General features: G+C 46.1%; 1 protein-coding gene and 1 pseudogene across 1 annotated transcript; both read right to left on the reverse strand.

Moving 5' to 3' along the window:
* Positions 1-6588: 6588 nt before the first annotated feature.
* On the reverse strand, positions 6589-7644 carry LOC123413367 (annotated as a pseudogene).
* A 1359-nt stretch (positions 7645-9003) lies between these two features.
* On the reverse strand, positions 9004-12439 carry LOC123413375 (potassium transporter 19-like). Its single transcript, XM_045106315.1, has 6 exons — positions 12197-12439; positions 11702-11825; positions 11138-11612; positions 11015-11065; positions 10577-10890; positions 9004-10429 (listed from the first exon to the last, which is right to left on the reverse strand). Exons 2-6 carry the CDS (start codon positions 11804-11806, stop codon positions 9164-9166), a joined length of 2211 nt encoding a protein of 736 aa, XP_044962250.1. The 5' UTR covers positions 11807-11825; positions 12197-12439; the 3' UTR covers positions 9004-9163.
* Between the last annotated feature and the right edge of the window lie 3778 nt (positions 12440-16217).

Here is a 16217-nt window from a genome sequence, read left to right on the forward strand (position 1 = left end):
TGTTGTTACCAAAATTATTCCTACCAAAAAAATTAACGTCCAAGCTAGCGTTGCTACTCTCAATCAAAGAAGGAAAGGGCATATCATTAGGATCTAAAGGAGCAGTTCTACTAGCAACCAAATTCTTTAACTCATCCATCTAAGCACTCAACGAGTTAATTTCTTCTATAGCGTGTACTTTCTTACTAGTAGGTGACCTTTCAGTGTGCCACTCAGAGTAGTTCGTCATGATATTGTCTAGGAGTTTCGTGGCTTCTCCTAACGTGATTTCCATGAACGTTCCACCTGAGGCGGAGTCCAAGATTTTTCTAGAAGCGAAATTCAAGCCGGCGTAGAAGATTTGTATAATCATCCAAAGACTCAAGCCATGAGCGGGACAATTTCTAATCATCAATTTCATTCTCTCCCAAGATTGTGCAACATGTTCATGATAAAGTTGCTTAAAATTCATGATATCATTACGGAGAGAGATAATCTTAGCCGGCGGAAAATACTTGGATATATAAGCATATTTGCACTTATCCCAAGAATCGATACTATTTTTGGTCAAAGACAAAAACCAAGTTTTTGCTCGATCTCGCAACGAGAAAGGAAAAAAGCTTCAACTTAATCACATCATTATCCACATCTTTCTTATTTTGCATATCGCAAAGCTCTATGAAGATATTAAGATGGGATCCGGCATCTTCACTAGGAAGGCCGGAAAATTGCTCTTTCATAACAAGATTCAGCAAAGCGGCATTGATTTTGTATGACTCCGCACTAGTGGCGGGAGCAATCGGAGTACTAATAAAATCATTATTATTAGTATTCGAGAAGTCACAAAGTTTGGTGTTTTCAGTTATGGTGACTTCGGCAAGCAAGCAAGCACACAAGCGAACAAAGAGCAAGCGAGAAAAAGGGCGAACGAAAAGGCGAACGAAAAAGGCAAACAAAAAGGCAAAGGTTTTTTTGTAAATTTTGTTTTTTAGAAGTGGGGGAGAGGAAAACGAGAGGCAAAAAAGTAAATGCAAGAGATGAGTTTGCGGCACTTACTTCGATGAGTTCTTGACTTGATCCTCCCCGGAAACGGTGCCAGAAATCCTTCTCCTACGTCGACAGAAACCTTCTGTCGTCTCTTGAGCTTGCGTTGGTTTTCCCTTAAAGAGGAAAGGGTGATGCAGCACAGGAGAAGTAAGTATTTCCCTCAGTTTGAGAACCAAGGTATCAATCCAGTAGGAGAATCTCGTCAAGTCCAGAGTACCTGCACAAACACAAAGAGCTTGCACCCAACGCTATAAAGGGGTTGTCAATCCCTTCAAGATTGATTGCAAAGTGAGATCTGAAGGCGGAAAGTGCAACGAAGAAAAAGTGTAAGGCTGAAAATATGGTGTGGAGTAGACCCGGGGGCCATAGTGTTCACTAGAGGCTTCTCTCAAAATAACAAATATTACGATGGGTGAAAAAATTATTGTCGAGCAATTGATAGAACCGCGCAAAGTCATGACGATATCTAAGGCAATGATTATACATATAGGCATCACGTCCGAGACAAGTAGACTGATACTTTCTGCATCTACTACTATTACTCCACACATCGACCGCTATCCAGCATGCATCTAGTGTATTGAGTTCATGACGAACAGAGTAACGCCTTAAGCAAGATGACATGATGTAGAGGGATAATCTTAAACCAATGATGAAAACCCCATCTTTTTACCCTTGATGGCAACAACACGATGCATGCCTCGCTACCCCTTCTGTCACTGGGTGAGGTCACCGCACGGTATGAACCCAAAACCAAGCACTTCTCCCATTGCAAGAATCATAGATCTAGTTGGCCAAACAAAACCCACAACTCGAAGAGAATTACAAGGATATGAAATCATGCATAAGAGAGATCAGAAGAAACTCAAATAAGATTCATAGATAATCTGATCATAAATCCACAATTCATTGGATCTCGACAAACACACCGCAAAAGAAGATTACATCGGCTAGATCTCCATGAAGATCATGGAGAACTTTGTATTGAAGATCCAAGAGAGAGAAGAAGCCATCTAGCTACTAGTTATGGACCCGTAGGTCTATGGTGAACTACTCACGCATAATCGGAGAGGTCATGGTGTTGATGAAGAAGCCCTCCATATCCGAATCCCCCCTCCGGCAAGGCACCAGAACGTGCCCCAGAGGGATCTTGCGGGGACAGAAGCTTGCGGCGGCGGAAAAGTACTTTCGATGATCTCCTGATTTTTTCTGGGATTTTAGGGAATTTATAGGTGAAAGACCTAGGGCAGAGGTGGCCCAGGGAGCCCACAAGCCTGGGAGGCGCGGGCCCTCCTGGACGCGGCTAGGGGGCTTGTGGGGTCCCTGCAGGCCCCCTGCCCTGATTCTCAGGCTTTCCGATCTTTTTCTGTTTCAGAAAAAATCTTTTTGGCAGTTTCGTTCCGTTTGGACTCCGTTTAAAATCCTCCTCTGAAAGGGGTCAAAAACATGGAAAAAACAGGAACTGGCACTTGTTACTGAGTTAATAATTTAGTCCCAAAAAAGATATAAAAGGCATACAAAACATCCAAAGTTTGACAAGATAATAGCATGAAACCATCAAAAATTATAGATATGTTGGAGACGTATCACCTCACAACTTGGATGCCACCGCAGTTATGAGATTGGGACTTGAGCTCGACTGTGCGGCTGATTTACAGGTTTGACTCCATCTCCCCTCGCTCTTTATACCTGAACCTGCACTTTTCTGAACTTTTGGATTGCTTGATGTGCTCTTCAGTTAACGTTGTTGGGTGCTGACAGGGCACATGTATATCTGGATAATAATGAACTTGATAGATTTCTTTCAGAGTTCATTAACAAGAGTTTTGATAAGCATGTCATAAACATGTTAGTTGATGTTATTTTTTTGTCTGTCGCTCACTTTCTCTCTAGAGAATTTTAAATACAATTGGTAACTTTAATGTGAGTTTTAGTTTTTCCTTCTACTTCAGGGTGGAAGGCTGTAAAATTAAGGGGCACCGCTAGGCATCAGACTACTGATGTCCTGCCTCCCATCAGACCTGTCATGAGCCCTCCGATTGATTCAATCTAATGTCTGCGCTCGCCCCTGGAAACAAGCCTGGACAGTTATTTCCTACATACAAAATACAACATTAATTACCTGCACAAATCACGTCGTTAAGTGGGCCGCTAATTACATGGAATTATTTGAGTATATGCATTCTTTGTCCTTGGATTTAGGATGCAACTTGCAGATTTTAGGGAACTTGCTTTTCAGGAAGCAAAACTTTTAACCAACATGGCAACGCCAAATTTGCATCAGATGCATGTGCTTGTACTTTTGTTTGTAATTAGTTGTGTTTACATTAGTTAGAAAATTTGCTTATGTGGTGAATGTTTGCTCCAATATTTTTGTTTTTTTGTCAAGTCGGCATATTATGTTTCAGAAGCATCAAGATCTTGTCCCATCGACTAAACAAATAGAGAATTGCTTCAAATATCCTTCCATCCAAAATAAAAATATTTCGCATGTTTCACAAGAATCATGATCTTGCTTCTATATGCTTGAGAATTGCTTCAAACCACCTTTTGTCAAAATGGAAAAATATTCCACATGTTTCAAAACCATCATGATCTTGCTTCCATCGACAACTACTTCAAACCTTCTTCTGTAAAAAAAAAGAAATATGTTCCACATGTTTCAGAAGCATCGCGATCTTTGCTTGCATCGACTAGAAAATTGCTTTGAAACTTCTTCCGATAAAAAGGAAAAATATTCCACATATTTTGTAAGCCTCACGATTTTGCTTCCTTCGACTAGACGACTGCTTCGAACTTTGTTATGTCAAAAAGGAAAATATTCCACGTGTTTTGGAAGCATCACAATCTTGCTTCCACTGACTGGACGACTGATTCGAGCCTTCTTCTCTCAAAAAATAAAAACATTCCACATGCTTTGGAAGCATCATCATCTTGCTTCCATCGACTAGACAATTGCTTCGAACCTTGTGTCGTCAAAAAGGAAAAATATTCCACATGTTTTAGAAGCACCAGGATCTTGCTTCCATCGACTAGACGACTGCTTGGAACCTTCTTTTGTCAAAAACGAAAAATATTAATTTCACATGTTTAGGAAGCATCATAATCTTGTTTCCACCAACTAGCTAGAATTGCTTCCAAAAAGAATATTATTTCACTTCCATTAAAAAGAAAAATATTTCGTCATAGTTACACTAGTTCATATAAATTACATCCATGGCGCTGATCCATGGAAGGCGTGATCCATGGCGCTGACGGGTAGAAGCTGCAGTGCCCCTGCCCAAGCCCCTCGATCTTCTTCACTGCGTCGTCCTTGGGATGTATATACTCTACAGCCTCAAGCGTCATGAGTCATGGAGGAGGTAAGAGAGTGATAAATCTGCTTCCAAGAGTATCAATTATTTTGCATTATACAGTTTTGAACAGCGAAATTGACAAGAAATAAGACAAATTAGTACCTAGGGTAGCGGGATTGGTGGCCTTGCTTGGAAGACATGCATAGTCGCCATGAGATATGGAAATCTGTCGGGACCCCGATCCTAAGCCATAGGAATCCAGCTTGTAACACATTGCATCCCTTTGCGGTCTCACGCACGGTTAATCCCACGGCTACCACCTTACCTTTGCCGGGACCGTTTGCATCTTTTGACTCACATATGCATTAGTGTCGCTAGCATTCCAATGTCAAAGAACCCGGGTCGACATAACTAGTCATAAACTCAAGTGGCTCGACTATACAGAGACATGCATACATAACCCAGCAAAGCAGGTGTCGGTCATTAGCGAGTGTAGACGAGTCGTAGCAAGCTACAAGGACTCCATTACACCGCGTGACATTTCCCTGTAGGGACAGACACAACAACTAAGAAGGATACACAAAGGCTCGGTGGAACTACCAATGTGTCGTCCGGAGCAGTAGCGAACTACCAAGGCTCGGTGGAAACACAAAGGGGCATTTCTCTATATAGAGAGCTACTAAGGGCATACGACTAGGTGTCGAATCCCATACATATCACAGTGTATCACATGTACGCATGACATACTCAATATGCATAGATACAACAATGGCATCACAACATAACCATACAACAACACAACATTTATTTAGAAGACTCGGAAGAGTCTTGCATAATATGTTCATACAGGTAGGGGTCACACGACCCGACACTCAAGTCATACAAGAAGAGTCATACAAACCAAGCGGAAGCATTAAAGTTGTCTGAGTACAGACAGTTGAAAGGAAAAGGCATAAAGCCTGACTACCTACAGATCCCTTCTGAAAAGGGGCCAGGTCGTAGCTGTGACACCAGCTACTCGTCATCATCGATGTCTAGATAGAACCCACATGTTGGCTCGTGGGTATCCTCTGCAACATTTATTAAGCAAACGTGAGTACAAAAGTACTCAGCAAGACTTTAGAACAGATTTATCTACTCATGCACATGTATCAATAAAGGGGTTGTGGTGTTTCATGCAGCAAGCCAACTTTGACTCTTGGCTAGACTAAACTACAATTTTAAATAGTTTTAACAACTTTGATAAGTCGTACACGAGTCCACTACCTCCACAACAATACACTATCATGGATTCCTTTCCGTTTCCCTACGGAAATGTCATACATGATACTCACACTTATCTTGATACTTTTATGAGTAGCCATTAAAGTTGTCTATGAACAACATATGTTTTCAAGTAGTCCATATCCGCCGACGTGGCTATTCGATTAGATCATAACCCTGCAGGGGTGTACTTCTTCACACACGCTCTCGCCACTTATTGCCATGTGCATGTCATGCACCTCAGCAACCGGTGCTTGACGCCCCGCTTCCTGTCACTCTCAGTTGTGATGTTGAATGTATCAGCAACCTCTTTCCAGTAGTATTCTCCCTTCTTTCCATTCCCATCGATAGGATTCACATAGTTGCGCAACCAAGCACTCACCTGCACAAAGGAAGTAAACATGCAAGTAAGCATGCAGTTAAATTTGACTAAACAAAAGACAAGATGCATGTCTAGGAGTATAAAAATAGGAGAACCAGCCTAAGTAAATTATGGGGGCTTACCAATCTGATGTCCTCATCTTTTGTATAATATAACCTCTGTCTATCTTCATCATCTGCTTGCACATCAATTGTGACTCGTTTTTGCTTATATGATGGAGTTGTGGTCCTTGGATCAGATGTTGATGGAAGAGGGTGGTGCTTGGTTGGTGGCAGCGGCTGCATGCAGAACATTGGATATTGGAAACCAAGCTGCTGAGGGGTTGGCAAGGGAAAGTTTGGATGACTTTGGCCTTGAAGGAAGCTCATGAAACCATTAGGAGGACGGTATTCCATTGCAGCTGAAAGAGAAAATAGTACATGAAATTGAAGTTCATGGTTCAGTGAAGTAGTACATGAAACTGAAGAAAGTAAAGAAAACAAGTGAGTATGTATAATCTAGAGTAAATTCAAAGCAGTCTTAAAACACTCTTAATAACACATACAATTTGAAGATAGTCACTCCTCTGTCTCTCTTTCTCTCTCTCTCTCTCTCTCTCTCTCTCTCACACACACACACACACACTAATTGTTTGTATCTTCGCTGAATTTCTTCCAAATATGCTCAACCAAGTCTTGTTTGAGCCGATTGTGCATGGCTCGGTCACGGATCTCAACGTCTCTTCTGACCACGTCAGCAAACAAAGGAGTAGCCCCACTAATCGATGTAGGTGGCAAAGCAATAGATGAACCTAGAGCTTCATTCAAATTGAAAGGCAACTCCACGCCCTTCTCATCTTCGAATATCATATTGTGCATGATCACACACACTTTCATTATGTTGCAGAAATCTACTTGATTCCAAAGTCGTGATGGTTCTGCCACAATTTTGAAGCGTTGTTGTAGAACTCCGAATCCACGTTCGACATCCTTTCTCGCACCTTCTTGTTTCTTTGCAAATAACTTGTCCTTCTGTGTTTGAGGCAGCCGAATGGTTTTTACAAAAACAGCCCACTCCGGATATATTCCATCTGCAAGATAATATCCCTTCTTGTATTGTTGCTCAATGACATAGTAGTCTACCCTAGGAGCATCCCCTTGCAATGTTTGAGTGAACAATGGTGATTGATTGAGCACATTGATGTCATTGTTGGATCCTGGAACACCAAAGAAGGCAATGCCATATCCATAAATCATGGGATGCAATAGCCTCAAGGATGATGGTAGGGACACCATAGTCACCACGTGTAAACTGCCCCTTCCATCCGACCGGACAGGTTTTCCACTCCCAATGCATGCAGTCTATGCTTCCTAGCATGCCTAGAAAACCACGTGCTTCGCCAATTTCTAGTAGACGCTGAATGTCTTCAACAGTTGGCCTGCGCAAATATTCTCCACCAAACTTGGCAATGACCCCCTTAGGAAAAATTTCAAGACACTTGAGTGATGTTGTTGCACCTAGTCGAATGTGGTCATCTGTTTTGTCAGCAGATACACCATACGCCAACATATGCATGGTTGATGTGCACCTCTGTAAAGGCGATAGACTTGGACGGCCGAGGGCATCTACCCTTTGAGTGAAGTAGGGAGACCACTCACCAAGCGCTTGAACAGTGCGTAGAAAGAGGGGTTTTCCCATGCGGAACCTTCTACGAAAGTAGTAATCGGGATAGGTAGGATTATCAGAGAAGTAATCTGCTATGAGAAGTTGGTTGTAAAATTCTCTCTTCCTGTCAATATATGTCCTAGGGGCTGACCGGCGCCTAATACTTGGAGCTGCTAGTGCATCATGAATATTGGTAGCTATTTGTGCAGCAAAGTTGTTGAGAATATTCTCTTGTGCCAAGTAATCTTCTAGTGAGAACACTTCTGTCAGATCAACGATGTCATCTTTGAACTCATCGGAACTCGATTGTGACATATTGCAAGTTGAGCTACAATTTAAATATCAAGTAGTAAGAATTATGCACACAACTACACCTGCAACTGTAATCTTGGACAGGGCCATTTTCTAAGTTATTAATCAGAACAGTAACAGGCATTCCACAAATAAAGAAAGCAAAATCCTAACATAACAGATACTTCTACTAACTTCAACAATCTGGGACAGGTTGGGAGTTTACTAAAGTTAGTATACTAAAGTTACTAACTTCAACAGATACTTCTACTAACAGGTATGCAGAAGTAATCTGTAACATAGCAAAATCCTAGCATATCTGAATCAATTTGCTCGAGATTCAGTTTAGGATATCTAAATCGCAGCTATTGTTTACTGAACCAGCAAATCCTAGCCTAGTTTACTGAAGACAATATTCAGTTTACTGAGCCAGATTCAGTTGAGCAAAGAACAGGAAGAGACAGAGGAAATCACATACCTACACGGAAGACCAAATCAGATCGGGCAGGACGACGCCGACGGCAGGCTGAGGACGAGGGTGAGCCGTCTTCTCCTCTCATTCACGCCTCAGATCAGGCAGCACGACGCTGACGGTGGGTTGAGGACGAGGGTGCGCCGCCTTCTCCTTTCGTTCGCGCCTGACAGCGTCGACGGCGGGCTGGCTGGACATCGTCAGCGTCGACGGCGGGCTGGGGACGAGGTGCGCCGCCTTCTCCTCTTCCCCCGATTCTCCCCTCCCATCCCTCGATTCGCGCCCTGCCTTCTCCCCTTCCCCCGATTTGTGCTCTGCCTTCTCCTCTTCCCCCGATTCGCCCCTCCCTTCTCCCCTTCCCCCGATTCCCGGGCTTTTGCTGGGTGGTCCACACCGCGTCGCCCGAGCGAGGCGCCGGATCCACACCGCGTCGCCCGAGTGGTTGCCTAGTGCTTTTGTCAGAGCAGGAGCCCGTTTTGTTCTGCAAGCAACATGTTTGGAGGAGGTGGCATCGGACATGTAGACGTGGCAGATGAGGCATCGGTCCAGAGTGGAGCGGTGTACATGCTCTAATAGCACTGCGCTAGTGAGTGATTCCGAATTAGCTCATGAGTCATGACTCATCAGCATTAGGCAATCCATAAGTTTTCTCACGACAATGCAAAATCCAGAGGTTTACACTAGTAATCCATTTGCAAGAATTTCGTCGTCATCAACAACAAGTTGTGCAGAAGAGAAACACCGATCGAGGTGCAGCAACAGAAACGCAGAAGGATGATTGATGTATCTCTATATCTCATAGGTGATCCCGACCTTGAGCAGCTGATCCTTGGGAATGGCGAGCGCCTTGTGGCTCTCCCTGAGGTTCTTCCTGAGGAAGCTGTAGACGTAGTTGACCACGATCCTTTTCAAAACCGACGACCCCGGCGCAGCCACCACGTCCGCCTCGCCCGTCAGGTACACCACCCCGCGCTCCAGCTCGGCGTCGATGAACCGCTTCTCCTCCTCCGTGGCCGCCGCCCGCGCACCCCGCAGCTGCAGAGCGCCGTCGTCGTTGTCGTCGTCGAAGAAGGCGGCCTCCTGATGGACGAACAGCTTGAGGCCGTCGAGGAGAGCAGCGGAGAACTCCTTGGCGGCCTCGATCTGGTCGGTGTAGCCGTAGCGCGCCACGCAGCGGAACATGCGGTGGTCGGCGGGGCCGACCCTCCGGAAGATGAAGCGCTCGGGCGCCGGCACCCGCGGGATGGGGAGGTTCTTGATGGACATGAAGACGAAGACGGCGTGCACCGACGGCATCTTGTCGACGAGGCGCGGGAACACGGGAGGGATGCCCTGGACGAGCTCCGAGTAGAGCAGGCCTACGCCGGGCACCCGGCGCACGTCGCGGCGGCCCAGGAGCGCCGCGAGCTCGGCGGCCGGCACGACGTGGTCGAGCTCGTACCAGTAGCGGCGGACGTGGACGTAGTGCCAGGTGGCCATGAGCGCCATGAGCACCAGCGAGAAGCAGAAGGGCAGGTACCCGCCCTCGGCGAACTTGGAGAGGATGGAGGAGAGGTAGAGCAGCTCCGTGAGGCTGAAGACGACGTAGAAGGCGGCGATGAATGCGACGTTCGTCTTCCAGACGAGCAGCATGACGATGGTCATGAGGTGGGTGGTGATGGAGAAGACCATGACGACGCAGATCCCGTAGGCGTTGCCGATGTTGGCGGTGGTCTGGAAGGCGAGGGTGACGACGATGCTGGCGGCGCCGATGAGGAAGTTGATCTCCGGGATGTACACCTGCCCTGCGTACTTGTTGGAGGTGTGCACCACCTCCACCCTCGGGAAGCAGCCGAGGGAGAGCGCCTTAGAGAGGATGGCGAAGGCGCCGGACAGCATGGCCTGGCTGGCGATGATGGCCGCCATGATGGCCACGATGAAGGTCGGCCAGAACATGGCCGCCGGGATGGATTTGTAGAAGGTGTCGCCGACGTCTTGCGGGAACTTGTGCAGGTAGGACGCCTGGCCCATGTAGGATAGCGCGACGGAGGGGAAGATGATGCAGCTGAAGCTCAGCTGCACGTACGCAACGCAAACACGCGCACCGGAAAATGAAGAAGAATTCAGTCCCTTCTGCTCTGAACTCTGAACTAACTAATATTGTTCTACTTCTACAGATGCATAGTAAGTAAAAATTAATGGAGTGAAAAAAGTGGTGCGAACCTGAATGGCCCTGATGTTGAAGTGGCCAAGATCAGCAAACATGGCCTCGGTGCCTGTGGTGCAGAGGACGACGCCCCCGAGAGAGAGCCACGCCTCCTTGCCGTTCCGTCGGAAGTAGTCCACCATGTACCTTGGGTTGAGGGCCCTGAGGACGGTGGCGTCGTGGGCGGCGAGGTTGTACGCCCCGATGCCGGCGATGAGGACGAACCACACCGAGATGATGGGCGCGAAGGAGTAGCCCACCTTGTCGGTGCCGAAGCGCTGCACCGAGAAGAGCAGGAACAGGATGGCCACAGAGATCCACACCACCTGCGCTGTTAAATTTTTACGTAAAACAAACCACATTCAGAGTTAATCAGATTCAGAAGTTCCCTGGCTGTAGGTAGAACAAGCTAAAATCTCTTGACAATCACGGCAGTAGTAAATATCTGTACGTACATTGGGTCAAGTTGGGCGCCTTCTCCCTGATCCCGCTCACCGCAGAGAGCACTGCAACAACACGGCCATCAAACATCAGATTAATCTATATAAGCTTAGTAAATGCTCAATATACGTTCATACCGGAGATCGCGGGTGTGAGGGTGCCGTCGCCCATGACCATGGAGGTGCCGAGGATGGTGATGGTGAAGAGCGCGATCTTGGCGGCCTTGCTGGACTCGAGGCTCTTCTTCACACACTGCGCCCTCCTGGCCTGCGAGCTGGGCTCATGGGCGGTCATGTAGTTGGAGACGGCGGCGTCCTCGGCCTGGTGGTTGGGGATCATCCTGATCTTGGCGTAGCGCGAGATGAGCGAGTAGAGCGCGAAGGTGCCGCCGTCGCCGTTGTCGTTAGCGTAGAGCACGATGAAGACGTACTTGAGCATGGGCAGGAGGAGGAGGGTGTAGAGGACGAGGGAGAGCACGCCGAGGAGGTCGTCCGGGTGCCGGATGCCGTCCGGGAAGGTGCTCGAGATGGTGTAGAGCCGCGACGTCCCGATGTCGCCGTACACCACCCCCACGCTCTGGAACGCCAGCAGCACCGTCTGCCGCCAGCTTGCCTGCATGCATGCAGATAGTCAGACACAGACACAGTAGCCGGATAAATAAAAAGTCAGCAAGGTGATGGATGATTTGTTCGATCGCTGACCCCGGAGCCGTGGCGCCTGTCGCCGGCGACCTTCTCCGCATCCCCGTAGAGCGAGTCGTGCCGCGCCAGCTGTGTCTCCGCGCCATCGGCGGCTTCAACCGACATCGCCTCGATCGTCTTCAAGCTGCTGAAGCAAGGAAGGGTTTAGTGTGGTGGATTTGTTAGTTCGCCTGCATGATTCACGAATCACGAGTACGACGACACAAACACAAGGGGTTAACCTGGTCTGAATTTCAAGACTTTAGGAGAGAACGAGCGGGAATTAATTAGACTGATCTAGTAGCACAGATCCTCCTGGATCAAAAAGTCAAACACACTACACAACCGGAATCTGCAAGAGAGATTTGGTATGAAGCACCGCACGCACGGATATGCACGATAAAATCGTACGTGGAAAGACCATCGATCCAGAGGCGATGGATGGCAAGGAGGAGGAGATGGGATCATGGAAGAAATGAAGAGGGATATATAGATCATAACATAGAGATACCATACCGGGGCGGGGCAGGGGGCGAGGAGATGATCTGAAGCAGTCGCGACGGCGACCAGATCGATCGATCTTCCTGACGCCCTACGGCGGCGCCGGCGCGAAAGCAGTGGGCGGATCCTTTGCCTGCTGCGCTTCTGCAGGCTATCTGTGTCCGTTATATACTCCACGCAGCCGCCATCGGATCGGTGGCCACCCTAGCTAGCTAGCCTGAAGAACGCGTTGCCAGAGAGGAGGAGGAGCAAAAACAGAAGCAGGCTAGCCAGCCAGGCTCAGCTGCCTGCCCCTCTACAGCTCCGGCGCATTTACTCGCTGTCAATGCAAAGGATTTCTCCACCGATTTGCTCTGCGCTTGCCGTTCTTGGTCTTCCCGCGTTCGTTTCTTTCAGGCAGGAGCACGTTCAGCCGTTAGTTTCTTTCCGTTTTGGACGGATGGATTTGGACGCGGTGGGCTGGACTGGACTGGGGCTCGTCTTCAGCCACAAGGAACCCCAACATCCTCCATGCATGCCTCCTCGTTGAGGGCCGACTACACGCCACACGCCACCCAAACCAAGTGTTTGATGGTTTTTTTGAAAAAGATTCTTGATTAAAGCAGCACCCTATTAATATTAGAGTCTAACGGGTCCCACAATTCATTGAAAATAGTCATCAATTATCTCTTGCCACTAAAACGGAGTTGGGATTGTGCTCTCGAAAACAAAAGAAGTTGGGATTGTACGTTGGTACGTCCACCCCTCCCTCCGCTCGACCACCTGCTCACATGCTGCATTAACTCAATCAATCAAATCAAATCTTATTACAACTTCCCTTTCGTTCTCTTACCCATACCCAAAAGTTTAAATCTTATCAAAACATTAACTAAATCAAAAGAAATCTTGCATTCCCCTACCAGTATACAATCAAATCTTACCAAAACCCCAGCTAGATGAAAAAAAACTTTTATTTACTTCGCCTACACATACTCAAATAAAATTAAGTCTTACTGAAATCTAGAATATGATGGGTGTAAGACTTATGGCATACATGATTAGTGTTGAACCACTTGAATGTACATGCTCCCGTTGCAACGGATGAGTAATTAGCTAATTATATACACTATTCAACGAAATGGGGGTTTTCCCGTTTTATATTATAAAGCCTCGATCAAATCATACAAGTGACAAGAAGGTTCAACGCGCGCGCACACACGAACCATGAACATGGTGCAACATAAAATATGAAGTCTCGCTGGGGAAGCAACGCAATAATCTCCAAAAAGGAGGTCCATGGACATCTAAGCTAATCCGGCTCCGGCGGAGGAGGAGGGAGCGGTGGCACGATCATGTGGGTGGCGACGGACTGAAGCACAACTACAGCCCAGTCGATGGAGTCCCGGTCATGGCACCGACTAAGGGGCCGCCATAGCTGTAGAAAACCACATAATTTAAACACTGCATTAGACGCACGAAGAGGAGTAACATGTTCTGTCACAAGTTTATTACGGGTATTCCATAGTATCCACAAGAGGGCACCGGTGGTAACCTAGAGAGTTGGTCGCACATTGGAATTGTGCGTACCGAGCACCTGACTAAACATATCTGGGTAGTTATATACACTATTCGACTCTCCTTGTAGAGAATTTCTTTTTTTGTTAACAATAAGAAGACTTTATTCCTAAAATAATGGTTGTATCGTTCACAATGATGTGAAAAATAAAGTATGGGATAATGATGGTCGTATCATTTACAATTGTGTGAGAAATAAAGTTGGGTATTGAAAATTCCAAAAAGCTTGAAGATTAATGCTAAAAGAGTTTTTTTGCTAAGCCACCTACAACTTCAGTTGCCTCCATGTAACAATGTTGGTAAGAGATTTCTTGCAAAGTCCATACATAGCTGCTTAGTCTCCATGATAGTCGCCGCATCTAGTCAAACATATGCATCATGTTGGATCACAACATCAACGACAAAGGAGTAATATCACTAGTAGACAGGCCTTTGATTTTTGCCAGATCAGAGCAACAGTCCCAGTCGACTTTTGAACCGGGACTAATTCTTGCATCGGTCCCGGTTCAAGCGGCCAGGACGCCGGTTTTGGCCTTGGCGGACGCTAGTCCCGGTTCGTCTAGGACCTTTAGTCCCGGTTCCAGCTACGGACCGGGACTAAAGGGCCTGACTCCTTGCGCAACCCCTTTAGTCCCGGTTTGTGTCTACAACCGGGACTAGAGGCCAGTCTTCTGTCCCGGTTGTAGACACCAATCGGGACTAAAAGAAAGCTTAAGTGTGGCTCGTCCCTGCCCGCTCACTCCTTTCATTTTTGTCCAGCCAGGGTGTGAGAGGTGTGTGCTACTCTGTTCTCACCTCCTATGCACATGAGGTGTTTAATGAAATGCCCGAGCCACATTTAAGCTTTCTCTCCTCTCCAAGCTGGACCTCCAAGCTTCATTTCCCCCAAGATTTATCTAGGTTTGACGGTGCACCAACTATCCAAGTGTTCTAAAAAGGTTAGCAACTTCATCCTCATCTCTCGTTACTAGTTTAGCTCATTTCAAATGTTCTAGAAGTAGTGTGGTTTGCGGGTTTTAGTGGAGGAGTGTATGTGTTAGTTTATTTGATTTATATGCATAATTTGAGCTCAAATTAACTTTTTAGTTTGCACATGTGTGTAGGGTGCCGTCCTGCCCCCGTGCCCGTCGTCCTCACCTCTGTCGATTACCCGTGTCGATCTCGTTGCCGGCACCACCGTGGTGAGCCTCTTGTTCTTAATTATCTTTTTCTAGAGAAAAATTCCGACTTGTTTTAATTAGATGTTCTAGAGAGTTGTATGTTGTTCTATGAAAACTATATGTATAAACTTTATGTATTTATTTTTTTAGTAATAACATTTGATCATTACTATACTTTGATTTTAATGTGATGATAAATTTGTATTAATTTATTTTTTATATACTTAATTTTATAATACACGCAGATGAACCGACAATGGATGTACAGTGACCTTCATGGCCTTCCCCCGTTCGTTTCTTTCTGTTTTGTGCAGGCAGGATCACGTTCAGGCGTTGGTTTCTTTCCGTTTTGGACGGATGGATTTGGACGCGGTGGACTGGACTGGAGCTCGTCTTCAGCCACAAGGAACCCAACATCCCCATGCATGCCTCCTGCCTCCTCGTTGAGGGCCGACTACACGCCAGACGCCACCCAAACCAAGTGTTTGATGGTTTTTGCGAGAAAGATTCTTGATTAAAGCAGCACCCTATTAATATTGGGAATCGACTATACACTTGACGCTCTCGTGCGGCGGGTGCTGTACACATGCACAACGCTGACAAAGCAAAATAAAAAGGACACGATCTATTAGTACTATTAAGCTAAGGTGGTGTTTGGTTACACGGATTTATTAGGGACTTAGAACTTATAAGTCCCTTTAAGTCCCATCTAAATCAAACAGGAGGAACTTACACGGACTTAAAATGGGCATTTGAGACTTATGAAATAAGACTCTCAAAGAGAGTTTTATAGGGATTTATAGTTGTAATATGATCTTTTAGTCCATGTTAAGTCCTAAGAACCAGACAGGTTGGAACTTTTTAGGGACTTAGGACTTATAAGTTGGGACTAAAAAATGTCCTAGGAGTTATGAACCAAACAGGGCCTAAGTATTGCCATCATTTAAAAAGCTAAGTATTGTCATAATGCGGCTAGTCTCCTCTTTCTTCTATGCATGCATGGGATGAAGTCAACAAGATTTTCATTAATGTTTGAAATTCAAAAAGTTTTATCTACAAATTCGTTAATTCAATCGATGGCCCGCTTTCACCATTGACTTTCTCGCGACGAGTTCTTCAAAACTACATCCCATGTCAATAAGTTCCATCAACTATTTTTTCATTCATATTGTCACATTTTTTGACCCACTTGCCATATTATTAACCATTTATTTGCGTGAGAAAAATAACTTGATTGGCATTTTTTAATGTTGTTTCGTACAAAGACTTGTAGCAGTTTTCATTATATATGATATAAAAGCATGTCATGGGTTGTGTTTGTC

Source organism: Hordeum vulgare, chromosome 1H (genome assembly GCF_904849725.1).
Source record: "Hordeum vulgare subsp. vulgare chromosome 1H, MorexV3_pseudomolecules_assembly, whole genome shotgun sequence".
Lineage (NCBI taxonomy): Eukaryota > Viridiplantae > Streptophyta > Magnoliopsida > Poales > Poaceae > Hordeum > Hordeum vulgare.

What these genes read in the sequence shown, in the direction of transcription:
- LOC123413375 (XM_045106315.1), bottom strand. Translation starts at nt 11,806, where the DNA reads ATGTCGGTTGAAGCCGCCGATGGCGCGGAGACACAGCTGGCGCGGCAC. An exon ending in ACAGGCGCCACGGCTCCGGG is followed by an intron (nt 11,613 to 11,701) that starts GTCAGCGATCGA and finishes GCATGCATGCAG; the next exon opens with GCAAGCTGGCGGCAGACGGT. An exon ending in CCTCACACCCGCGATCTCCG is followed by an intron (nt 11,066 to 11,137) that starts GTATGAACGTAT and finishes GTGTTGTTGCAG; the next exon opens with TGCTCTCTGCGGTGAGCGGG.